Below are 27,558 nucleotides of genomic sequence, written 5' to 3'. Positions count from 1 at the left end.
TGTTTTGAAGATAACAGTTCCTTCATTTTCAACCATTTTCTCAGTTCTTTTTTTGGCTAATTTTATGTGGATCTTTAAAAAACATACGAGGAAGAAATAGCAGAATTGAACATAGTCCTTGGCAGCTCTTTGTGCAACTAGGGGTAGGCTGTGTCCCTGAGATAAAATACAACCATAGTTCTTTTATTTACCAGGCAATTTTTTTTTTTTTTTAAAGATAGAAGCAGTGGCTTGTGGATATGTTCACCATTGGTTGAATAAAATTTCAATTTAGTTGATATGGTACTAGCTATAATATTCTGACTGTATATCACTCAGCTACTAATTGATTTCAAATACTGTATTTACTGGATTCTGTGTTGTGTTGTGCTGTGGTTAGTCGCTCAGTTGTGTCTGACTCTTTGTGACCCCATGGACTGTAGCCTGCCAGGCTTCTCTGTCAGTGGGGATTCTCCAGGCAGGAATGCTGGAGTTGGTTGCCATGCCCTCCTTGGGGATCTTCCCAACTCAGGGATTGAACCCAGGTCTGTTGCACTGCAGGCATATCCTTTACCATCTGAGCTACCAGGGAAGCCCAAGAACACTAGAGTGGGTAGTCTCTCTCTCCTCCAGGGGATCTTCCCAACCCAGGACTCTAACTGGGGTCTCTTGCGTTAAAGGCAGATTTTTTACCAGCTGAGCTACTAAAGAAGCCCTTACTGGATTCTAATGTTTCACAAATACAAAAGGCATTATTCAGTAGTATTTGGTGGGGAAACTACGTTAAATGTCTGAGTAATAAGAAAGGTTCAAATTTCAGAAATATTAATATAGACCAGAAAATGGGCCTCAGAACTGAGTCACTGATAAGTTTAATGAGGGGTTTGTTTTTAGGGATCTATAGTAACATCGGAAGTAAATTTCTGGAGGGAATCCTGGATATATTATGTCAGACATGTTGACTATGGGTAGCTTTGGAGAAAAGAAATGAAGGGGTTTTGTTTTCATTTGAGAAAGATGATTCCATCTGAATGTAAATATGATTTCTTGTTTTTTCCTTTAGGGTATTGTCATTGGAACAGGAGAAAATTCTGAATTCGGAGAAGTTTTTAAAATGATGCAAGCAGAAGAAGTGAGTATTTCGTTTGTTGATGTTTTGGTTTCAAATCTGAAATATTTTCCATTTTAAGTAGGGGAAAAGAGAACATTTGAGGATTATTTTATTACTTTCAAAAGTAATATTTTATTCAGAATATCAGTTGTCTGTGCTTAAAAGCATAATGGGAAAGCCTGTAATTGGAAGGGCTTGAATTAATATTGTTAATATTCTGAAACATTCTGATATTTATTCATTGTTTATAGGAGAAGAAGATTTATGGCCAGTTATTTATAAGGTTTATTATTTTTAGAAATTAACTTTATCATTTTGATTTTAAAGATTACTAAATAGTATAGTTGTGCTTTACAATATATCTTCTACCAAAATTCCCATCTTGACATAATTCCAGGTATCTGGAGAAAAAAATGATTGCAAAGTGAAATAAATAACTTGTACGATATCCTTGTTTAAGGTTATTGAAAATCAGTTCTCTCATTTAAAATACCTCCTTATATATAAAAAAGAAAGTGCATTCTACAATATCATTTTCTCAGGTAACCTTCTGAGATTCCCGGATATGATGCAGTGTGTAAAATCATCTCAACCTTGGCAGTAGAGGGATTGCCAGAGACCAGGGAGCCAACAGGATAAAAAGATGGGTTACAAGCACGTTTGTGGATCTAGAAAGGAGAAAGAGTAGAAAAGTGAGGAGCAGCTGATGCTGTTGAAATCCTGGGGAAGCTGCTAGGGAGAATAGATTTTTCTCCAAAGAGGCATAGAGAGCACAGACCTTTTCAAATAAACAGGTTTTTAAAAGTCTAGGTCTCTAGGCCTCCCAGTTTCCTTGCTGAAGGAGTTGTGCATGTCATGAGTGTGTTAAGCACTTACAGTCCCTGGCACATGGTAAAGCAGACTAAGTTTAGATAATTGTGGTAACGCTCTTCTCCAATTTGTCAAGGCACCGAAAACCCCTCTGCAGAAGAGCATGGACCTCTTAGGAAAGCAACTTTCCTTTTATTCCTTTGGTATAATAGGTAAGAGAAGAGTGAGTATGTATATCTCATAATATTTACTTAGGTTTTCTTTTGAGTGGGAAGTGGGAGTTAGGTACGTACTTAAAAAATCCATTAATTCATTCATGTGTTAAGCTACTGTTACTTTTTTTAAACTATTAAACTAATCCCCAGCCATTGTCCTTTTCTGCAAAGATAGAAATCTATAATTCCTGTAATCAAAGAACCTTTCCATAAACATTTTAGTATGTCTTTCTAGTCTTCATAAAATATGATAGTATTGTGTTATGACTGCTTTTCTTTTTTGTTTCATGCATACCATCATAAACATCTTATCATTAAATAGATGCTCACCTTAAATTTAAAGATTATGTAGTATTATGAGTGTATGTATACATGCGTAAAAAGTCAGCACTCTTTTTAGATGTTTGTGTAGGGCTTAAAAAATTTTTTAAATTGTGTAAGTGATTCTTCAGTGCAGCTATCTTGTTATAAACTACTCTTATTTCCTTAGGATAAATTCCTGAAAGTGATATTATTGGGTCAAAGAGTGGTGGTTTTAAAATTTTTGGCATGTTTTTAAAGGCTTTTCTTTCCTGTTGCTAAATAATACCCTCCTTCAACAACAAAAAAAAAAGTGTCTCTCTTCCAGCACTGTTGCCAACTTTTTTGTTTATTTCAAAATTCATTATTTGAGAAACTGAGCACTTTGTCATGTATATCTTAGTACTTTTTTTATTTTATTCTATTTTATGAACTGCTAGTCTGTTTCTTTTGTGGCTTAAGCCTTAGATTGGTCACACCTCTTTGCATAATTAGGATATTAATCCTTTTGTTGTTTAAGTTAGAAATATATTTTTTTTTCTTGATTTTTAAGTTGCTTTTGAGGGCTGTATAATAAACTTGGTAGGGAGGGGAGAGATGTGTGTAATGAAACGCTCTCTTGCCTGAGATTCTGATTGCACCCTCCTGTTGATAATCTCTGCAATTAGGTTTCTGGGTTCCATTCACAAAGGCTTTTCCAACTCCATGTGGGAAAATGTTTATGTTTATTTAAACCTCACTATTACTTTTTACTTTTGACACTTAATTTTACTATTTTATTTAGAATTTATTTTAGTATAAGATTTAAGGTAGAGTTGGTACTCTTTTACTCAAAAATTATTTATCCTGGTACCAGCAGTTTTATATTCCATTCTTTATTCATGGAGTTGAAATGACATCTTTATCATAGCATTAAACACATCAATTTTAGAGTCTTTTTCTTTAATTCTTCCACGATATTATTTTAATTTTTCTTGCTAACTTAAAAATAATGCAATTTTAAGACATTTCTGCTGTACAGGTACAAGAAAATAATTCTTTAAGTATTCTGTGATCCATTTTTTATTACTGTAAGCAATGTAAAAAGTGGGAAGGTTATTTTGTTCATTTGTTTAAATGGTATGTCTCATAGCTTCCTTCATTTGGTTACTGCTGTTTATTTTTTAGAATTTATAGTTTGATAAATTGAAAGGCAGTTTAGCCAATTAAACCTTTCCAGTTTATAGTAACACTTTACCATGAAACCACGTCAAATTTTTTGAAAAAAAATTTTCAGCTTTTTGATTCCATGGTTCTAATATGATGCATTGGACATATTTTTTCTTATTAGGATGGAATAGGAGAAGGGTCAAGATCAAAATCAAGGGTCAGCAGACTTTTTGGTAAAGGGACAGATTGTAAATATTTTAGCCTTTGGTTCATACTTTCAATGATGGAAATACTCAGCTCTTTTGTCAGCACAAAAGCAACCACAACACAAATGGATATGGCTGTGTTCCAAAAAACTATTTACAAAACACATAGGAGGGGCACAGATTGTAGTTTGTTTGACCCTGGTATAATTCATCAGACACAATTCCTTTTATCAGGGTAGTATTTGGGATGGGATCTAAGAAGATCACAATCTGGATAATTATTTTTATAATTGCAGAAAGATGAAGGAAATCTTGTTTTAAATGTACATGTTGATCTAGAATACAAAGTTACTTTGTTTTATTAAAACTCTGATGCTGTGTTTTTCCTCACAAAACCAGTGGTACATCCCTTCCCCTCACCTTCTTTTTCAAAGATAAAGATTAAAAAAGAGAGTAAAGAATCAGTTGTTTCGTTTATATTAATTGCTTTTTAACTTCCAAATGCTGCAAAGGTAGTAATTTTTACATGTTAATTACTGTTTTAGCTGTCTTACATCATCTTTGGGCTAAGTCCTAAATACTTCTTGGTTTGCAGTACAAATTTAATGTGTAGTATCTGGGTATTGAGTTATGAGAAGTAAAGTTGTAGGGTTTATTTTTGCAAACCTCACAGTTAGTAGAAAACCCACATGTATGTGCCGCCTTCTTTTTTTCCCCCATTGTACAAAAATACTGGTAATGTTCTCTTATATTGGGAATTCTAAGATATTATTGCTTTAAAGGATGGGTGGCAGCAGTGGCAGCAAAAGGTAAACCTGTAGGTGTGTGCGTACACACACAGCTTTAACCTTAATATTAATTTAATCTTCCCTCTTTAATGGAGTTTTGTAAAATCTTGCAACTGTGATCTGATAAACTTTCCCTTTTATATCAAGGAACTTTTGCTGCCCTCAGCTTGTTGTTCTATCCCTTGTATGCTCAGGTGATTTTATATAAAAGGGGAAAATAGCTGTTTGATTCTGTTATAGGTATCATCATGTTGGTTGGCTGGTTACTAGGAAAAGACATACTGGAAATGTTTACTATTAGTGTAAGGTAAGTTCTAATGGTTTGTTTATAATTTGAAGTCTTTTGACTTATTTTTTTGTTTGGCATAGCTTATGTTTCATTATGGGTTTTATACGTGCACACAAGAGTATATTAACTGTACTTAAATAGTTCAGAATTCATATATTGAAATGAGCTCTAGGAAAATGAAAACCTACATGTATGCAGTGGAGAAACTCCACACTACCTATCTGGTATTACCAACCAAATATGCATTTTTATACTTAGACAATTAAGGATCACCAAACTGAAAACTAGGAGCATGAGAAAGAAAGACCACAATATGGAAACTGAATAATCAACTCAGAGGAAAACCAAATATGTAGGAATAGAAGAAAAATTGAAAATGAACAGAAAAGTATTCATATTTTCAGAGATTTGCTAAGAAATTGCATTTGTGATAAATTGTTGTAGAAAAGGATCACAGAACCCACGTTAATTTTCTTTTTTAGTTATTAAGTTTATGATTTTTAAGAGGCATCCCTGGTGGTCCAGTCGTTAAGACTTTGCCTTCCAATGCAGGAGGTATGAGTTCGATCCCTGGTTGGGTGGCTAAGATCCCACATGCCTTGTGGCCAAAAAACCAGAACAGAAACAATAGAAGCAATATAGAACAAATTCAATAAAGGCTTTAGAAATGGTCTACATCAAAAAAAATCTTAAAAAAAAGATAATGATTACTGAAATTAAAAACTCAGCTTAAAAATTGTGAGTCAAAATGGTCTCCCCAAAATAGAATAAAATGTCCAAAACAGAGGAGATAAAAGTGTCAAAGAGAATAATTCAATAAATGCCATATCTCAGTAAAAGGAGTTTTAAAAAGTGATAAGAAATTATATAAGAAATGAAGCAAGACATGAATCTTTATAGATCGAAGGGATCCTCCAGATGCCAAGCAGGAGGGCCAAAACTCCAGCCTAGAAACATCATTGTGAAAGTCAGGAAAACAGGTCAGGTCATGTGTAAAGGAAGGAAAATTTGACTGGTATCATACTTCTCATTAGCAACTGCAGTTTCCATCACAGGGTGTTTCTAGTCTCCACTAAGATTTCAGCTCACCAGACTTCCCTAGGTCATACCTGGTACCTGTGTCCTGAACACCACAGGGCAACTTCCTCTCCTGAGAGTGTCCCTGCAGCAGTTCCTGCAGCAGTTCAGACAAGCAGGTGAGATGACCATGTGAGGGCAGGAGCTGTCCTGGGTTAAAATGCCTCACCTTCTGTAGGAGCCAACATCTCTGGAAACATACACTTTCCAGGATGCCTGATAGGACCAAGTCCAGTTATGAGAGTCACCACAATCAGGAAACCCAAAGCTATGGCTTCCTATAAGATAATTATAATTCTTCCAGTCCGTAGATAATTTATTGGTCAGGAGATCCTTTTATCATAATCAGTGTTGCCTAGCAACATAGTTGCTGTACTGTCACCACTAAGGGAACAAAGCTAGAGATTTAACCAAAAAAGAGAAGGGAAAAGGATTTTTTAAAAACCTTCATCCACAACCACTTTGAATTAAATTAGAAGACAGTGGGGCAGTACAATTAAAACATGGGGGGAAGTGATTTTAAATCTATAAATCTAGGACTAGCCAAAGTATCAATTCAGGGTAAGCAAGTAGTCAGAAAATATATTCCTTACCTACTCTTGTATGAATTCTAGCAAATCAAGAGTGAAAAAAAGGAAAAGAGTGTTGTATAGGGTGTAAGAAAAAGTGGGACTCACTCAGTCCTCTGTGGAGAAATTCTGGATGACAGCTCTGTGATAGGTCTAGCAAGTAATAGTTCAACTTTTAGAATAAAAACCAGTGGATTAAAAAAAAATCAAATGGGAGTACAAGGAATAACTAGGATGAATAAGAAGTTGAAAGATATTTGTGATAGAGTGAAGGAGTATAGTTTTTCCTTGGAGGAGCAAAAATGCAACTTGAAATTCTTGGCTTCAATATATGTAAAAGAGTATTGGGTTAAATATGAAATGAATTTAAAATTGGGCATGAATTTTATTAATCATTGGCATATCATCTATTGGACTCATGTTTTTTAGAGTACTTTTTAAAGAGTACTTCATGAAGATTAACACATCATGACTTTTATTCCTACCTCAGGGTCATCCAAGAGATCAAACATTTAAACAGTTTTTTAATAGAAAACTCATTCTATTTCACAATGACCATATGGGTCTATTGCATTTTTATAAATTTTAAAATACACATAGGATCTTTAGTGACTTTATTTTTCCTATGTCTTGAAATATCTTGCTTTCTTATTACCCTAACAGTAGTTTTAACAAGTGTTTCCAACTGTGCTAAAAATGAGTAAAACAATGAGAAAGCAGAAGTCAGTCAGTTCAGTTCAGTCGCTCAGTCATGTCCGACTCTTTGCGACCTCATGAATCGCAGCACGCCAGGCCTCCCGGTCCATCACCAACTCCTGGAGTTCGCTCAGACTCACGTCCATCGAGTCCATGATGCCATCCAGCCATCTCATCCTCTGTCGTCCCCTTCTCCTCCTGCCCCCAATCCCTCCCACCATCAGAGTCTTTTCCAGTGAGTCAACTCTTCGCATGAGGTGGCCAAAGTACTGGAGTTTCAGCTTCAGTATCATTCCCTCCAAAGAAATCCCAGGGCTGATCTTCAGAATGGACTGGTTGGATCTCCTTGCAGTCCAAGGGACTCTCAAGAGTCTTCTCCAACACCACAGTTCAAAAGCATCAATTCTTTGGTGCTCAGCTTTCTTCACAGTCCAACTCTCACATCCATACATGACCACTGGAAAAAACATAGCCTTGACTGGATGGACCTTTGTTGGCAAAGTAATGTCCCTGGTTTTGAATATGCTATCTAGGTTGGTCATAACTTTTCTTCCAAGGAGTAAGTGTCTTCTGATTTCATGGCTGCAGTCACCATCTGCAGTGATTTTGGAGCCCAGAAAAATAAAGTCTGACACTGTTTCCACTGTTTCCCCATCTATTTCCCATGAACTGATGAGACCAGATGCCATGATCTTCGTTTTCTGAATGTTGAGCTTTAAGCCAACTTTTTCACTCTCCTCTTTCACTTTCATCAAGAGGCTTTTTAGTTCCTCTTCACTTTCTGCCATAAGGGTGGTGTCATCTGCATATCTGAGGTTATTGATGTTTCTCCAGGAAATCTCGATTCCAGCTTGTGCTTCTTCCAGCCCAGTGTTTCTCATGATGTACTCTGCATAGAAGTTAAATAAGCAGGGTGACAATATACAGCCTTGATGTACTTCTTTTTCTATTTGGAACCAGTCTGTTGTTCCATGTTCAGTTCTAACTGTTGCTTCCTGACCTGCATATAGGTTTCTAAAGAGGCAGGTCAGGTGGTCTGGTATTCCCATCTCTTTCAGAATTTTCCACAGTTTACTGTGATCCACACAGTCAAAGGCTTTGGCATAGTCAATAAAGCAGAAATAGATGTTTTTCTGGAACTCTATTGCTTTTTCCATGATCCAGCGGATGTTGGCGATTTGATCTCTGGTTCCTCTGCCTTTTCTAAAACCAGCTTGAACATCAGGAAGTTCACGGTTCACGTATTGCTGAAGCCTGGCTTGGAGAATTTTGAGCATTACTTAACTAGCGTGTGAGATGAGTGTAATCGTGTGGTAGTTTGAGCATTCTTTGGCATTGCCTTTGTTTGGGAAGAGAAGAAAGAAGAAAAGCAGAAGAATAAATAGCTTTTAAAGCTACTGTCCAACTCTTTGTGACCCCATGGACTGTTAATCGAAGCCAGAATATTGGAATGGCCTTTTGCTTCTTCAGTGGATCTTCCCAACCCAGGGATCTAACCTAGGTCTCCCACATTACAGGTGGATTCTTTACCAGCTGAACCACAAGGGGAGCCCTAACTGGAGTGGGTAGCCTATCCCTTCTGTAATAATAAATAAATCATTATTATTCTTTTATCCTTTAATTTTCTTGTTATTTTGCCCAAAGTATCATTGAAAAAGGTATAAAAGGAGTCTGGGGATAAAATTTTGAGTTTTTTTTTTTGCATTCATTAAACAAAATTGAGAAATTGAGGGTTTTTTTTTTTTTTTTTACCATAATGACAAATAAGAATTTACATAAGAGTTTTCATAATTATTACACAAACCAGAAGATGAATGCAAAGCAGCAGCCACTCTAAGCTATAACAATGAAGGTGAAATTGAATCGTTATATAAGTGAAATCTCAATTCCAAACGCTTGGATGATGAAACTGTCGGTTTTCTCAAACTCCTGAATTGCTGACTAAACTTTTTTTTTTTTTAACCTGCATTGTGTGGCTTGTGGGATCTTAGTTCCCTGACCAGAGATTAAACCTGGGCCATGGCAGTGAAAGCGCTGTGTCCTAACCACTGGACCACCAGGGAATTCACTGAACTGCTTTATTTTTAAGGGTAAAAGGAGAGGGATAGGCATTCTCTTATAGGTAGTCATTCTATAGCAAGGAATTTGTTGTGTAGTATTGTGTTACAAAGAAGATGACTATCCTAAAAGTTATGAGTCATCAGCATTTTCAGAAGTGTTACATTTTAGATGCAAACAAAGGAACCAGAATTGATAAACCTACAACCTGTTAAAAATGGTTTTTAAATTTGAAATCACTATTTTGTAAGGTAAATATGTTCTAGGTTTATTCATGACAGTTCATGAGCAGTTGCATTCAAAGGACATTATCCAGTTCAGATATATATACTTTCAAATCCAAGAGTATAGTTTGGGGTGAAAATTCAAATAAAAATTTATGAAGTTTTTCATAATCCATTCTGTTTCTTTGTAAGTTATTTATAAAATGATTTAAATGCAAAAGAATGAGAAGGTCCATTGGATCTAAGTTATAAATGATGATAGCTGTCTTTGCTGATACAGTGAGAGTTAATGGAAGCAAAGTCAAGAAGCTTCTATTTGTACTTAGAGGTTCAAAAGAAAATGAAGGATTAATGATAGCGCATCTTTCTTGGTTATACAGTGTGTGTACTATTCAGCCAGTAATTATAAATATTATTTATTGGATTTTAGCTTTTAGAATCAACCTATAAAAAACTGATGATGGTTGTAGAACACGATGTAATGATAGGTTAAAAGTGTGAAAGTGAAGTTGCTCAGTCGTGTCCAACTCTTTGCGACCCCGTGGACTGTAGCCTACCAGGTTCCTCTGTCCATGGGATTTTTCAGGCAAGAATACTGGAGTGGGTTGCCATTTCCTTCTCCAGGAGATCTTCCTGACCAGGGATAGAACCAGGGTCTCCCACATTGTAGGCAGACATTTTACTGTCTGAGCCACCAGGGAAGTCCATTGGCAGGTCGGTATAAACCCCCGACAGGGTTTCTGCTATAAGCCAAATGAGGTCACCGCAGAACCGCTGAGCAGGGCTTCTCATTTGCTTTGGGCAGAGTCTGTCGTTCATTCACACAAGCTCACTGTAGAGTTAGTAAAGTACGGCAGAAAACATGTTTGTTAGGAGAATAAAGAACTAGAGCTCCAAGCCTCCTTTCCTTGTCCTGAAGAATCTCAGATGAGCCCTCAAGATGAAAGGTTGCTGCTGAACCACAAATGACACCAGGATTCTTGGCCTCCGGAGGAGAAGAATTCAATCTGGGGCTGGTGACCAGGCTTGATTGCTCAAAGCTTTTGTGTAATAAAGTTTTATTAGAGTATAAAAGAGATAGAGAAAGCTTCTGACACAGACATCAGAAGGGGGCAGAAACAAGTTAGATCATGCTAAAGAAAAAGTTGGTAATAGAAATTGAGCAGCAGAGGGGAGTGCAGGGAGCAGTGTTAGAAGGAAGGATGGATGTGTACCTGTCCTCATCTGTACCAGAGTCGAGATATTACCTGGAATGGGACAAGTAGAGTTTTAATTTGAAGATTTTTAAAAAATATTATGAAGGGAATTAATTAATTAATAATTAATTTTTTGTGATAAAATGCACATACCAGTAAAATATTTCTTTTTAAAGTATGCAGTTCAGTGGTGTTAAGTACATTCGTATTGTTAGCACCGTCACCAACATCTAGTGTTGGAACTTTTAAATCACCCCTGAAAGAAAACCCTGTGCCTTTTCATTCCCCATTCTGCCTTCTCCTTGCCCGCTGGTAGCCACTAAACAGTGGCTGTCTTTTTGGATTTGCTTATTCCTGACATCTCATATAAGTGAAATCTTGCAACATGTGTCCTGCTGCTTTCCTTAGCATGATGTTTTCAAGGTTTTTCCATTTGTAGCATGAATAAGTACTCTATTCTTTTATGTGCTCCTTTGTACGGGTACACATCACAGTTTAACATTCATCAATTGATGAAGATTTGGGCTCTTTCCATCTTTAGAGTGTGAATAATGCTGCTGAGAACATTCATGTACAAATTTTTTGTGAACACCTGTTGCTATATTTATGGATGAGGAAACTAAACTACGGGGTGGTAGAATAATAGCTTAAGGTCACACAGGTAAAAATTGAAGCTTGGAGTAGAAATCTAGGCAGTGTGATGTAAGAATGTATATATTTTTTAATCACTGTGCTTAATCTGGTAGCTTATAGGTGGTCAATAAATGTTAATCAATTTTTCCTCACACTAAGGCCTTTTATGGGTTTGACAGCATTGATTTTACGTTATTTAGTCTCTAAGTAACAGCTAATTGAAATTATTGTTGTGGGTACAACTGAATTTATACTTAAATGCTGTGTCTTTATTGGCTACAGTTTGGCTGTAGCAGCAATTCCTGAAGGTCTTCCCATTGTGGTCACAGTGACTCTAGCCCTTGGTGTTATGAGAATGGTGAAGAAGAGGGCGATTGTGAAAAAACTACCTATTGTTGAAACTCTGGGTAAGTCTCTGGTTAGAGCATACTTGTCCATTGACATGTTAGTTTACATTAGCAGAGATCTTGGGGTTTTATAGCTTTTGTCTTAGAGGTTTACATGGTAGTGGTGGACATACAGCAATGTTGAGGATGGTTTTACTAACCAAAAAAGGTCATTAAAAATTCAAATCACTCAAGTAAGGGAACTTTAAATCTTTCTGCATCATGGAGTGTTCTAATGCTTAAATCATGTTTTAAAAAATAAAGTGACTTTCAGTTCAAGATGGCAGAGTAGAAGAAAATCCACATGCTCATCTCCTGTGTGAGCACCAAAATTGCAACTAGCTGTTGAAGGAGAACACTGGAACCCACCAAAAAATGATATCCCACGTTCAAAGGCAAACAAGAAGCCACAATGAGATGGTAGGATGGCACAATCACGATAAAAACTAGAGCCCATACCTGCTGGGTGAGTGATGCACAGTCTGGAGAACAATAATACCAAAGAAGTTCTTGCACTGTTGTGAAGGTTCTGAACCCCACATCAGGCTTCTGACCCTGGGGGTCCGACAGAGGGATGGAAATTGATAGCTTATGGTGAACAGTTCAGATTCGTGATCTCTGAAGGAGACAGTTTTGCTTCGGGACCAGAGACTTGGCTTCAGTCACTCAAAACTTGGTGTGGCAAAAGATTTATTACAGTAAAAAAGCAATAGAGAAAGCCTCTGACACAGACATCAGAAGGGGGCAGAGAGTGCTTCTCAGGCTAGTCTTGTCAAGGCCTTACATACTTTCTGGTTACTTTTAAACCAGAGATCAAATTGCCAACATCTGCTGGATCATGGAAAAAGCAAGAGAGTTCCAGAAAAACATCTATTTCTGCTTTATTGACTATGCCAAAGCCTTTGACTGTGTGGATCACAATAAACTGTGGACAATTCTAAAAGATGGGAATACCAGACCACCTAACCTGCCTCTTGAGAGATCTGTATGCAGGTCAGGAAGCAACAGTTAGAACTGGACATGGAACAACAGACCGCTTCCAAATAGGAAAAGGAGTACGTCAAGGCTGTATACTGTCACCCTGCTTATTTAACTTCTATGCAGAGTACATCATGAGAAACGCTGGGCTGGAAGAAGCACAAGCTGGAATCAAGATTGCCGGGAGAAATATCAATAACCTCAGATATGCAGATGACACCACTCTTATGGCAGAAAGTGAAGAGGAACTAAAAAGCCTCTTGATGAAAGTGAAAGAGGAGAGTGAAAAAGTTGGCTTAAAGCTCAGCATTCAGAAAACGAAGATCATGGCATCCAGTCCCATCACTTCATGGGAAATAGATGGGGAAACAATGGAAACAGTGTCAGACTTTATTTTTGGGGCTCCAAAATCACTGCAGATGGTGACTGCAGCCATGAAATTAAAAGATGCTTACTCCTTGGAAGAAAAGTTACGACCAACCTAGATAGTATATTGAAAAGCAGAGACATTACTTTGCCAACTAAGGTCCGTCTAGTCAAGGCTATGTTTTTTCCAGTGGTCATGTATGGATGTGAGAGTTGGACTGTGAAGAAGGCTGAGCGCCGAAGAATTGATGCTTTTGAACTGTGATGTTGGAGAAGACTCTTGAGTGTCCCTTGGACTGCAGGGAGATCCAACCTGTCCATTCTGAAGGAGATCAACCCTGGGATTTCTTTGGAAGGAATGATGCTAAAGCTGAAGCTCTAGTACTTTGGCCACCTCATGTGAAGAGTTGACTCATTGGAAAAGACTCTGAGCAACTGAACTGAACTGAACTGAACTAACAACCAACAATAGAAAGGTCTTACCAGACCCACTCCCACAACATATATCTTAAGATAACAGGATTAGTCAGAAGGTTCTTAAGAAGAAACATGTTCTGGAGCAACATGCATTGTTATTATATAATCATTTGTACAGAGTTTAAGGAAAAACATACACTTGAGTAAGATGAGTTGTTTTCTTGTGTAATCCATTAGCTCTGGGGTTAAAGAAAGTTAGTCTTAGAAGAAAGAGATTGTTGCCATAAAAACTCAAAGCTTAAGAAAAAAACATGTGACTAGGATGAAGGAATGTAGAGGGAAAAAAAGTTTGTCCCTTTTTCCTCTTTGAGGGCCCTGGACTCCTTATCAACTTACCTAGGAATTAACCTTTTCAGAATCCCCAGGTAATCTGACCTTGAAGGCCAGAATAATTTGATTGTAGGACTTCCACAAGACTGAGGGAAAGAGAGACTCCAATTTTGGAGGGCACACAGAAAATCTTGCCTGCACCAAGACCCAGAGGAAAGGAACAGTGACCCCACAGGAGACAACCAAAAATACCCACTAGCGTTGGAGGGTCTCCTGTGGAGGTGTGGGTCGGGGCTCATCACAGGGATGGGGCCCTTGGTAGTAGCTGTCCGGGAATGTCCCCCCTTGGGCTAATTCCTCTTGGAGGTCACTATTAACCCTACCATAGAGTCCTTAGATCCTAGGGCTGGGTCACCTCAGGCCAGATAACTACCAGGAAGGGAGACAACCCCAACCGTCAGCAGATAATTGGATTAATGCTTTCCTCAACAAGGTCCTGCCCACCAGAGCAAGACCCAGTTTCTCCCACTGCCAGTCCCTCCCATCAGGAAGCTTACACAAGCTTCCTTGCCTCTTCTATCAGTAGGCAGACAGAAGAAGGAAGAACAGCCACAGTCCCACAGCAGCTAAAACAAAAACCACTTTAGAGAAAGTTAGGATGATAAAGTAGAAAGTTGTGTCCCAGATGAAGGGACAAGGTAAAATCCCAGAAAAACAACTAAGTGAAGTGGAGATAGGCAGTCTTCCAGAAAAAGATTTCAAAATAATGATAGTGAAGATAATCCAGGATCTCGGGAAAAAAATGGAGGAGATGCAAGAAATGTTTACCAAAGACCTGGAAGAACTAGAGAACAAGCAAACCAAGACGAATAATACACTAGAAGGAATCAACAGCAGAATGACTGAGGCAGAAGAATGGATAAATGACCTCGAGGACAGAATGGTGGAAATCACTGCCACAGAACAGAAAACAGAAAAAAGAATGAAAAGAAATAAGTACAGCCTAAGAGACTTCTGGGACAACTTAAATGCACCAGCATTCTCATTACAGGGGTCCTAGAGGGAGAAGGAAGAGAGAAAGGACCTGAGAAAATATTTGAAGAGATAATAGCTGAAAACTTCCCTAACATGGGAAAGGAGATATTCAACCTAGTCCAGGAAGCACAGACAGGATAAAGCCAAGGAGGAACACACCAAGACAGACAAGAAGACATAGATCAAATATATTAAAAGCAACAAGGGAAAAATGACAAATATCACACAAAGGAAATCCCATCAGGCTATCAGCTGAAATTCTCAAAATTTCTCAAGACAGAAGGGAATGGCACCACATTTAAAATGATGAAAGGGAAGAACTTGCAACCAAGAATACCCAGCAAGTTTCCCCTTCAGATTTGAAGGCGAAATAATTATTACCTACAGAAAATAAATTCAAAACAATTAAGAAAACAGTAATAGGTTTATACATATCAATCATTACCTTAAATATAGATGGATTAAATGCACCAACCAAAAGACATAGACTGGCTGGGTGGATGGAAACATGTGCATGTATGCACTTCCACTTACCACATCACTCTGCTTGACTCCCCACCCCCAAATTGTATGTAATAATTTTATACTGTTAATCATGTTCCTATTATGGCTTGCAATTGTAGTTATCTTTTATTTTTTGTCTGGCTATTGAGTGAAAACTGATAAACATCTTTTACTGTTGTGATTATGCAAAACTATTACTTAATACCCTTGTATCATGATTGGTCAGCAGAAGAATAGTAGAACTCTATATCACCAACATTAGGCTCTATTAGAAAAACCTATAACCACTTTTTGAAATCCAGATGTATATCAGAATTATCTTGAAATGTTTTGAAAAGTCCAAATGCTCAGGTATTGCTTTTTGTCTCCAGAGCTCGAGATAAATTTCAAATGAGCAGTCATGTTTAAAAACAACCTGACTATATGATGATCTTACCTAGTTTGTTTCACTTTTTCTAATTCACATTCAGTGCCCTCATTTCATTTAGTTTATGTTCTCCAATATATCCAGTATTTTTTGGATGTTCTTTTTCAAGTCTTTATCAAGCATTGTAGAAAAGCTTTGGTATACATAATATATATGCTTTATAGTTTTTTGAACATAACATGAATTTTTGCCCAGTTAAAAAAATTAACAACATTTTAGTTCTGCTTGTTTGACTTATTATGAATAGAATGCTAGATTTCTAATTAAAAAATAGTGTACAACAAGCAGCAAAGGTGTACTATATACCATAAGGAACCATGGTCAGTATCTTGTAAGAACCTATGATGGACAATAATTTCAAAATAATAAATCTGTATTTGTATAACTGAACCTCCTTGCTATGTGCTTGAAACATTGTAAGTCAACTATACTACAATAAAAAAAATAGATATATATAAAAATGAAGTAACAAGAAACTGTAGAATTACAGAGAATTGTTCTTGTTTGACATTTCAAGAAAAATAATTGATAACGATAGATCCTAAACTGACATTCTTGAGTTGAATTTATTAAGAACAGTAAGTATACAGTAGTCATATTGCTCTAATGTAATTTTATGTATGAATGAAAATTTTGGTAACTTTATATTATGAAGCTTCTTATTTAGGAATTCAAAAATGTTAAATTTAGCTTCTAGTTTGTAGTTTAATATTGAGAAGGCAAAAGTTCCTTAAAATACTTGCTGAAAAAATTACATGAATTTATATGTATTATATAAAGTTGCTATATAGAGTTGACATCAAGTAGCTTTGTAGAAATTGAACTAAATAAAAAGTCAGCATGTATCAGTATCTTTTTAATTCCAGAAACTACCTTATGATAAAGTAAACACGATTAGAGGAAACAACCTAAAATTATCCATGAGCTTGAGTTTTACAATATTCAGAGAAGCAAGGCAGTTTTCTAGAGTCTTTAATTTGTTTTCAGTGTAAACTTTCATTTTTAAAAAATGATTTTTGGTAACTTGTAGTGATTTATTCTTCAGGTTGCTGTAATGTGATTTGTTCAGATAAGACTGGAACCCTGACCAAGAATGAAATGACTGTTACCCACATATTTACTTCGGATGGCCTGCGTGCTGAGGTACTCTGTAGATGTTTTTTTTAACAGCAGAATTCCTTTTTAGGAGTCTTGGTGTTTAGAATTCCTAACCATTCCAGTGTCTTCACAAGGGTGCAAGTTAGTTGACAGCTGAGTATTTTTCCATCCCGTGTGATTCTCCCAAGTCTTGATCCTGCTACAGCTGTGCAGTGCAGAAATGTTGATCTCCCTCAACACCTTTCTGTCTGTCTCTCTACATCCATCTGTTAGCAGACTCTGGACCCTTGCTCTATCTGCAGCAAGGGAACCTCTCAGAATTCCCTAAATGAAGATGCTTTAGTGGCTTCCCATTATGACCAGGGTCCTGAAGTGGGGCTGCTTACGGCTCTGTGGGTTCTGTCCCATACTTCCTCAGTCTGTATCTCTCCTTGGCTTTCGATAGACCAGGTACACTGACTGTATGGTTCTTGCAGTCTGACAGAATTCCTCCTACTTAAGGACCTTTGGTGCTGTTCTCACTGTTTAGGACAGTTTAATGCCTCTTCATCCTTTGCACCTCATTTCTAACCCATTTCTTCAGAAAAGCGTTGCTGATCACCTAGAACTCATCCTGTGTTACATGTTTTCATAGCTCCCTACCTGTTTGTTTAGGTGAAATCCTCTGTCTCTCTTCCCATGATACCCTGAGCATAATAGAGCAGAAATTCTGGTGCCCAACACAGGGTCTGCTTTGTAGTAGTACATACTTGTTGAAAGATAAATGAATGCCTGAATTATTCTGCTTTAAAAATTGTATATGAATGGCCCTGAAGTGCAGGTTAATGTATGTGCAGTGTTTAATTTTGAAGCTGTATGAGGACAAGTTTCAGTCTCAGCTAGTCGTGACAGAATTTCTGAATGGAATTTTTATTAATACTCTTTGTTATGGGAACAGTATATTAAAATGTGTTTATAGCCAGTTCTGTGACCAAAGGAAGAATTTCACAAATTAACAGAAGTTGTACTTGGGTCTGTTTATCCTGTTTTACTAGGCCTTAAAATGAGACTGTATATTTAGGGTGTTAGATTTGGTTAGGATACCCAGTGCTGTGTTGTTGGATGTGTCTTTTCTGGATGATTCAGAAGGGTCATTGGGTTTACATGTGCTTATATGGTCCAGGTATGAAAGGTAGGATATAAATTTATCTTTTGTTCTAAGCCCAGAATTTTGTATGTCAAGCATAACTCAAACCGCCTTATTTTTATCGTGAAATTTAGCTTGTATTTGGCTTGGCTTGTTGTCACCATTGTCTCTGTCTCTGATTTTTAAAATTGGTGTGTAGCATACTATGTTAAAGTACTTGGTAAGTGCTAGGGTAAATCACTTATCTCTGAGCTTTGCATATTTACAAAAAGAACTCTGTTTTTGTTTAGGTCATAGGTTTGTCACGAATGTCAAATGTAATAGATTGCAATTCTTTGCAAATTGTAGTGTTACATACATGTAGGACTTCCCTGGTGGTTCAGATGGTAAAGAATCTTCCTCCAGTGCAGGAGACCTGAGTTCGATCCTTGGGTCGGGAAGGTCTCCTAGAGAAGGGAATGGCAACCCACTCCAGTATTCTTGCCTGGAGAATTCCATAGACAGAGGAACCTGATGGGCTGCAGTTCATGAGTCACAAAGAGCTGGACACGACTGAGCGACTAACACACACACACACCTATAAATGTAATGTTATGTAAATTTAAACTCATTTATATAGAGAGATTTTCATGGTTTATTTTCCCTTTTTATAGTGTGTTGTAAGTAGAAGCAATAGAAGGTTATATTAGCAATTATTATATTGTTTACTTACAATGTACTATGTATTATAATTATTAATTAGCATAATAGTTAATTATTTGTATGGAATTAACTGTAGGTTTATCATTGTAGTGAAAATTACTATCTATTCCTTTTACTATTAAATATTCTTTTAGATAAATTAAAATGCTTCTCCACTTTTAATAGTGTCATGATGAACACAGCCCATCAGTTTTCTGTTTTCTTAAGTACTGTCACTGCCTACTGTAGTGTAGTATTAACTCTACTTTATGTTCTGTAGGTTACTGGAGTTGGCTACAATCCATTTGGGGAAGTGATTGTTGATGGTGATGTTGTTCATGGATTCTATAACCCATCTGTTAGCAGAATTGTTGAGGTAAATACTGCTTTCTTTATAAGAAAGTGGCTTTCTTCATAATGACTTAGGATGATGTGATGGGTTCATAGTTGTGTATTTCTCTTAGGCTGGCTGTGTGTGCAATGATGCTGTAATTAGAAATAACACTCTAATGGGGAAACCAACGGAAGGAGCCTTAATTGCTCTTGCAATGAAGGTATGTGCCTGGTCCTCTCTTTGACATGTGAAAACATCACTTTCACAAGAGAATATGAAGCCATGGATTTGAGTATTGCTGGCTTTTAGGTGTGGAGTGAAGAAGATGCACAGGATTTCATAGTTTGTACTGCCTCTTGGGAACCAATTGTAGTCTTTCTGGAAATACAGAGCATGAGAGTTTTCCCTATAACTTTCTATCTCCTACATGCAGCGTACAAACTAATGACCAGTGATGGGTTTAGTCTTACAAAGAAATGTTGTTTTTTGTAATATTCAGAGTGTTGTATGAAAAGTTTTATAAATATGTGTAATTGCTGATAAATGCCAATTTTCAAACATGAAATAGGCAACATTCTTTAGTATTTCCATGTAAAGATATCAAGGCCAAGATGAGAAGTCAGCTTTTCTTTTTCCAGTCTTCCCTTTCCTTCCATTATTAATTTCTTAAAATGAATGTAGAGATAGCGTTTCTGCTGGGAAGATAGGGTGCTAATCTCAGTGACTCTACCCTAGTTGATCTCCTTTTCTAAGTCCTACAGTTGAATAAATGAGAAACCTAAAAGTCCAACCTGACACTCCCATAACAAAAGTAAAACTACTTTTAAGAGCAGTTTTAGGAAACACGTATAAAATAGGATACCTCTGAATGAGGTTGCTTCTGTTGAGATTCAGTATAGAAATGTAGGTTGTTAAAATATTAATTTGATAAAGTCACATTGGTGGTTTTATAATGTATATACTTCCTTAACGAGAAGTCACTTTCCTTTTTCCTTTACCATTTGTTTTTCTTGTAACTAAAAATAGCATAGTATCACTTTTTAAAAGATATTGAAAAGTTAAACAATGAGTGTTTATTGTGTTTAACTTTTTGAGAAATAAAGAACATGAAACCACCTCTTTATGGGTAGGGACCTCACAGTTTAGGTAGGAAGTCAACAGTGACAGACTGGAACAAATAAAAGGCAGACCAAGGTAGCGGACAGTCTTAACACTGAGCCACGTATAAGAAGAGTGCACTTTAAGACTTGGAACCTGAACTTTGAAAGGAAGGAGGGATTTAGATAGGGATGGAGGCAGGTGTAGGCTAGGGGAAGAGCAAGCAAAAGCTTGAGGGATACGTAAGGGTAGATTGGATTGTGCCTTTTGAATTGGTTAGCCTAGGTGAAATGAACAGTTTGAGTGGCCTAGCAGCTTGTTGAGTTAGCTGTGTGGTGGGTTACTGCAGGACCTTTAAAAGCCAGGAAGGAGCAGTAAACTTGATTTTTGAAAATTTGAAGAATATTTTTGAGTGTTTGCTGGGAAGTGAAAAGGGTACTAGGAAGTAGAGCTGCATGGCATTAGTAGTAGTCAGCGTGTCAGTGGTGGGGTGAGAAGGGCGTAGGATAGCAGCAGCAGGCAGGGTAGATTTGAGTATCTACCCTATTTTAGAATCAAGGATTTGAGTTTGAAACTTCTATTGATTATATAGTATGTATTGGCTGGACACCTTTATTTCTTACCCAACTTCCTCCCAGAGTTTGATCCAGTTGAAATTTTAATATAGTCAGTGTTGAAGTTTTGCTCTGCACATAGTTCAGTAGTGTGCCCTGGACTATCTATATACCCAGGCTTCCACACTGAACATGTGTGCTGCTTTTCAGAGAAGTATGGTATGTATAGGTGGAGTGCCGCTGTTTGAAAATAAACCAGGTATCTCTAACCTGCTTCCCTGCAAGTTGTGACTCTTGTTTCTTTGTTAAAGGAAAAAAAATTAGTGAGAATTAACTTTTCTTTTGTGCCATATAGATGGGTCTTGATGGACTTCAACAGGATTATATCAGAAAAGCTGAATACCCTTTTAGCTCTGAGCAGAAGTGGATGGCTGTTAAGTGTGTGCACCGAACACAGCAGGTATCCTTCCATTTACAGAAAACTTACTCTGTATTGTTTAACTAGACTACTATTTTTCATTTACTATGCACCTTTAGAGTTAAGCTGTCATAGACCATAACTCAGACCAGCTCTGAAGTGTGTGTCATTCATAGTAGACTCAGCCCTGGTTGTTTTGTGTTTTTTTTGAATTTATGCACAAACATGTCAGTTTTGCTACGTGAGCAAACCACTGAAATGAGCTGGATCCTGGTCTCAGTGTCCTGGAGCTTGTGAAGTCAGTCTTTTGACAACGTTTTTTATTCTTGGTGACAGGTCTGCTGACTGACTGTTGTCTGTGTTCTTCCACTGAAGAATGTCTTGTCTTCTGACTGAACAGAACCACATTTTCTTGTGGAAAAGTGGTTACCAAATGTGTATGATTCATGTTAGTTGGTCCAGCTTACAAACTGGCAAAATGAAATACACTGATATATCAGAATTCTACCGTATTTCTAGGTGCTTTAGAAATTTTTACACAATGTATTGAGTCATGAAATCTACAGTGTATAATCATATCACTTATAGTTCCTATTACCAGCTTCATGTGTAAACTTACTTTGCCCTGAAAAATATATAGTTGTTATTTTTACATTTTCTTTATTAGGAGTTAGTAATTGGTTATGTGTTTCTACCTGTGAACAAACATTTGAAACCAATTACATCTCTGAAGATGGGAATTAGGGAGAGGATTTCCTCTTACTTATAATAAGTAGGAAACTTTGGTTTTAAATTGCCCAACACTAAACTTGTGCCAGAAACTGATGAGGAGGGGAAGAATAAATTTCTGTTTAGTGTTTAAAGGAACTTTCATGAACCTCAGAGAAGGGGGTCAATTGGAAACAAAACTATTAAAAAAAAATGTCTGTTACTTTAAGCTTTGTAATCTAAGCTTTCAAAAACTGCATCAGAATTAGATAATTTTCAGTTGATGTCCCTTGTCCATAAAGTGATACAGAAAGAATATGTATATGAGTTTATTGGGAAGGTCTGTTTTTAATCTTTTTATGTATGATCACACACTACTTCAAGGTAATGTGGCCCTTGTGAAGTTTTAAGATTTGACTTTAGCAATTTAAAATATACTAGCCTCACTTGTATATTAAATCTTTTCAGTTGGGGGATAGAAGTATGGAGTGGCAGGTAATAAATCTGGAAAGATTGCTTGACTTGTCTTCCTATTTGTAGATGAGTTTTTCCTATAAAACAAAATTAACCAGTGTAACTAATAGAACCCAAATCCATTGACTTGACTCAGGATCTAGAAGAGGTCAGCCTGGAATAGAAAGGAAAAAGTTACCAATTTAAAAGCGGCCCAGGATCAAGTAGTTTGTCTTCAGAGGACTTTCACTTGAATTCAACAGCCTGCATTTCCTCTTCACGGATCACAGCCTTGTTGTGGTGAAGGGGCTTACATAATTCAAGGAAGCTATGAGCCATGCTTTGCAGGGCCACCCAAGATGGACAAGTCATAGTGAAGAGTTCTGTTAAAACATGGTCCACTGGAGGAAGAAATGGAAACCACTCCAGTATTCTTGCTGCAAGAACCCCATGAACAGTTTGAAAGGGCAAAAAGATACTACACTGGAAGATGAGCCCCACCCCCACCCCCACCTGGGAAGGTGTCCAGTATGCTACTGGGGAAAAGCAGAGTACAGTTCCAGCTGAGCTATTTAAAATCCTAAAAGATAATGATATTAAAGTGCTGCGCCCAGTATGTCAGCAAATTTGGAAAACTCAGCAGTGGCCACAGGAATGGAAAAGATCACTTTTCATTCTAGTCCCAAATGCCAAAGAATATTCAAACTACTGCACAATTGTACTCATCTCACACACTAGCAAAGTAATGCTCAAATTCTCCAAGCTAGGCTTCAGTAGTACATGAACCAAGAACTTCCAGATGTTAAAGCTAGATTTAGAAAAGGCAGAGGAAACTAGAGATCAAATTGCCAACATCGATTGGATCATCAAAAAAACAAGAGAGTTCCAGAAAAACATCTATATGTGCTTCATTGACTGCATATGCTAAAGCCTTTGACTGTGTGGGTCACAACAAACTGGAAAATTCTGAAAGAGATGGGAATACCAGATCACCTTACTTGCCTCCTGAGAAACCTGTATGCAGGTCAAGAAGAAACGGTTTGAACCAGACATGGAACAATGGACTGGTTCCAAATTGGGAAAAGAGTGCATCAAGGCTATATATTGTCACCCTGCTTATTTAACTTATCTAGGGTACATCATGCAAAATGCCAGGCTGGATGAATCACAAGCTGGAATCAAGATAGTGGGGAATAGTATCAACAGCCTCAGATAGATGATACCACTCTAATGGCAGAAAGTTAAGGGAACTAAAGAACCTCTTGATGAGGGTGAAAGAGGAGAGTGGAAAAACTGGCTTAAAACTCAGCATTCAAAAAACTAAGATCATGGCATCCAGTCCCATCACTTTAGGGCAAATAGTTGGGGGAAAAATGGAAACAGTGACAGATTTTCTTTTCCTGGGCTCCCAAATCACTGAGGACAGTGACTGCTGCCATGAAATTAAAAGACGTTTGCTCCTTAGAAGCAAAGCTGTGATAAACCTAGACAGCGTATTAAAAAGCAGAGACATTACTTTGCCTGCAAAGTTCTGTATAGTCAGAGCTATGGTTTTCCAGTAGTTATTTACTGATGTGGAAGTAGAACCATAAAGAAGTCTGAGTGCTGAAGAATTGATGCTTTTGAATTGTGCTAGAGAACATGTTTGAGAGTCCCTTGGACTGTAAAGAGGTCAAACCAGTCAATCCTGAAGGAAATAAACCCTGAATATTCATCAGAAGGACTGATACTGAAGTTGAAGCTCCAGTATTTTTGGCCATGCGATGCGAAGAGCAGACTCATTGAAAAAGATGATGCTGCGAAAGATGGAAGGCAAATGGAGAAGAAGGTGACAGACACTGAGATGGTTACATGGCATTACTGACTCAGTGGCCATGAATTTGAACAAACTCTGGGAGACAGTGAAGGACAGGGAAACCTGGCATGTTGTAGTCCAGAGGGTCACAAAGAGTCGGACACGACTTAGTGACTGAACAGCAATCAGTCTGTATTTATCTCTGCTCTCTCCCTGGAACCTACCAAAATGACAACCAGTGAATAAAAGATAAGACTTTCCTATACTTCCTCTTTTATTAGTTTATCTTTTAAAGGTGGGGCCTAAAATACAGAGCTAAAAACAGGAGATCAGGTTGAAATTCTTCGTAAGGAGCCCGTAGAAATGTTCCTCGTACCTTTTCTATTTTTTGAGGCCAGACCAGAAATCTATCCAGGGCACAAGCATAGAAGGCAGAATTAAGCTTTAAGACTAAACACAGGATGATTAAGGGAAAGTTGTTGTCCTGGCTACTAACTCTACTTTCTCAGAATGCCTGCAGGGGCACGTCTCCCCATATCCTCATTCTCTGTGTCAGAAGATGGGAGGGTTTCAGAGAAGCTGACTGGTTCTGGGGAGATCCCTACAGTATAGAGTGGTCCTGCGTAAGCTCTTTGTTCACCAGAAGAGTTTCCCTGCTCCTGGCCTTTGTCTCATCACTGTGAGGGCCATCAGTTGATAAACCCTGCAGTACCCATGGAGTTTCTAGACCTTTATTTGCTTCGGTCTTGAATGTAAACAGACAGACAGGGGTTGTGAGAGCCTTGGGGAAAGTCTTCAGCATAAAAGAAGCAGACCAAGCCAACAGAGAGAGAAAGGGGTCTCAGAGAAACAAAGGTTCCAGGACCATGAAAAAGGACAACAAAATACTTTAAACAGATTGTTTTTCAAATAAAGTCAAGGAGTCTATCAGAAAGTAGAGAAGTCAAAAAGGTGGACAATATAAAAGATGAGGTGTGAAAATCAGAAAATAGATGTAGGAGTTCCAGCATCCACATAATCGTGGTGACAGAAGATGACAAGAGTTTAACAGATAACACCAGGAGATTTTCTAGAGGAAGAGCTTCAGCTTCCAGAATAAAATTGCCCACTGGTGGCTTTGCACAGTGGGTGGGTTACAAAGGGGTGGGGGGAGGAAATAAACACACCAAAGCCCCTGATTCAAGTAATTTGAGGGCACTGAGAGAGAATTCTAAACAATTTCAGAGGTTGTTAGGGTGGGGAGGAAGGGCAAGGGGGAGGGAGTATACACAAAGATTAGGAATTAAGTGGCTTCTTAGGCTTTCCAGATGCAACTCTGCACACTAGAGGCTGGAAGGTGATAGAGCCTTCAGCTGAGAGGAAGTCTCTTCCCAGCTGAACTTACATATGTGGGGGGTGAAATAAAAATGTTTTCACACAGGTCTCAAAATGCATAGCCCACATACCCTTTCTTAGGGCGATATTGACGGATAAGTTATTCCAAGGTAAGAGTATACACTAAAGAAAAGGGAGACTTAGAACCTAGTGAGTTCTGACCAGCGGAGGGGTGAAGGGAGCTCCAAGATGCCAGTTGTGTAGCAAGCCTGGAAATGAACTAGAAAAGGAAAGGCGGGAGGTCCTCATACGGGAGGAGTAATAGCTTACCTGCTCATTGGATCATGTGCAGAATACGTTGAGAGGTGCTTCATAATATGACATGGAAGAGCTGGAATTAATTAGTAATAAGAATAAAGAAAACTAAGCAAATAAAGGCAATTATTAACTGTATGAAAGACAAAGCTTGAACAGGAAGAAATGTATTTGGCTTATATAGGCCATGGAAAGAACATTATACCTTTCTGCTTCCTCTGCTGCATCTGCTTACCTGGGGACCAGGGAGGTGGATGCTCCTCTCCGTGTCAACTCACAGGGTTGTACCAGGGACAGAGGAGGGCCACATTATGGACTGGTTCATAAATCACCACTTGGAAGAGACACAAGTACTGCTTATGTTTATTCGCCAAAGCAAATCACATCTGACTTCAGAGCGGTACAGAGGGGCAAGGAAATACATTTCTGCCACGTGCCTCCAAGGAGAGCTGAGACATTTGTGAACTGTTCTGGTGGCCACTTGGCTCAGCAGTGAAGAGTTAGAAAGTGAGCAGAACACTGGTGATTCTTGTTCTTTGTGTATTAGAACAATGGAGAGAGAAGGAATAGGGGGTGGGAGTGGCCAGACTATCACCTGTCACAGCAGACAGTATAAAATTGGCAAGTAGAAAAGTAGCTGTAAAAATGTAATTAAAAACATGATGAAAAGTACCCAGGGCAACAGCCAGAAGAGTTAAAATTGGTTTGCCTATATGGAACATAGGACTGGAAGTGAGGAGGTTGGGCAGGGGACTGCAGGTTTTCATTGTAAGCTTTTGAATATTACTTAACCAAGATAAAAAGTCTACTAATACCCACAATTGCAAGCTTGTTGTGAGCATTAAATGGAGTCACATATATGCATGTAATAGCATTGTAGAAAGCCTGAACCGTTGTTTGTGGGCTGATGTTAGACCCCTTTTGTTTTCTTATTATGCCATGAGCTTAGATCTCAGAGTATGGAGCTGAGTGTAGACGTACCTTCAGTATGGAGGTTGAAGGGATAGAGTAGATGCTGTGTTCTGAAATGGATGCAGAAAGCTCTCTCGTGAACTTTTAATCATCAGAGTTCTAGTGCTATTCAAAGCCTTAGGTTTGAGTTACTTCTCTGTGTATTATGGGAATCCATGCTGCTTATTTTTGACCCCAATGGCTGATATATATGAATTAAAACTAACTTGAATTTATTTGCTCTGTTTTTTCTTAGGACAGACCAGAGATTTGTTTTATGAAGGGTGCTTATGAACAGGTGATTAAGTATTGCACTACATATCACAGCAAAGGGCAGACCTTGACACTCACCCAGCAGCAGAGAGATCTGTACCAGCAAGAGAAGGCCCAGATGGGCTCTGCAGGGCTCAGAGGTAAGGCCATGTCAGCACAGTCACCTCGGTGGAGAGGTAGTGCTGCTAACTGCAGATGGATTCGTACTTCACATCTGAGCTGCCCAGCTCTACCCAGGCTTCGTAGAGCCCTGCCATTTCTGAAATGCTAGGTTTTAGTTGACTAATTGTCCCCCAGAACATAGAAAGTTGGAAACATAGCTAAATATGAAACTTCTAGTTGTTAGAGATCTGCAGTGGTCTCTGAGCAGCTGACAGAAATTTCATTTTAGACGTTTATCTTGTGAGAAGGGTAATGAACGGAAGTAAAGTGATGTTACTCCTTCCTTATGTCATCACTTGGTCTTGTTTATTAATCTGAAATTCTTTACTAAACATCAAGAGACTTAAGTCTGTAATTCTTTAAATTGAGGTAGTTGCCGACTCCTTCCCATCTATCACCAGAGAGGAAAGAGGTGTCCAGACTTGGCTTTGTGAAATGCTGCTGACTGGACATTGATAGGGAGAGGGGGTCAGCTGGGCACACACACATCGGCATGGGTAGGGTTGAAGATCAGCGGTCAGGGCCATACCTGGTC

General features: G+C 38.0%; 1 protein-coding gene across 1 annotated transcript in view; it reads left to right on the top strand.

Annotated features, from left to right (window-relative positions):
* The window catches only part of ATP2C1 (ATPase secretory pathway Ca2+ transporting 1), a 164,613-nt gene that overhangs the window by 116,085 nt on the left and 20,970 nt on the right, over window positions 1–27,558 (top strand). Inside the window, exons 9-17 of the mRNA XM_068974943.1 lie at window positions 1,043–1,111; window positions 2,037–2,112; window positions 4,799–4,865; window positions 11,583–11,707; window positions 16,789–16,886; window positions 18,929–19,024; window positions 19,113–19,202; window positions 20,990–21,094; window positions 26,845–27,001. Coding sequence (XP_068831044.1) covers window positions 1,043–1,111; window positions 2,037–2,112; window positions 4,799–4,865; window positions 11,583–11,707; window positions 16,789–16,886; window positions 18,929–19,024; window positions 19,113–19,202; window positions 20,990–21,094; window positions 26,845–27,001 — 883 coding nt within the window. The remainder of the gene's footprint in view (window positions 1–1,042; window positions 1,112–2,036; window positions 2,113–4,798; window positions 4,866–11,582; window positions 11,708–16,788; window positions 16,887–18,928; window positions 19,025–19,112; window positions 19,203–20,989; window positions 21,095–26,844; window positions 27,002–27,558) is intronic.

This window comes from Capricornis sumatraensis, chromosome 1 (assembly GCF_032405125.1).
Source record: "Capricornis sumatraensis isolate serow.1 chromosome 1, serow.2, whole genome shotgun sequence".
Taxonomy (NCBI): Eukaryota; Metazoa; Chordata; class Mammalia; order Artiodactyla; family Bovidae; genus Capricornis; species Capricornis sumatraensis.
This window is presented reverse-complemented; position numbering and strand designations above follow the sequence as displayed.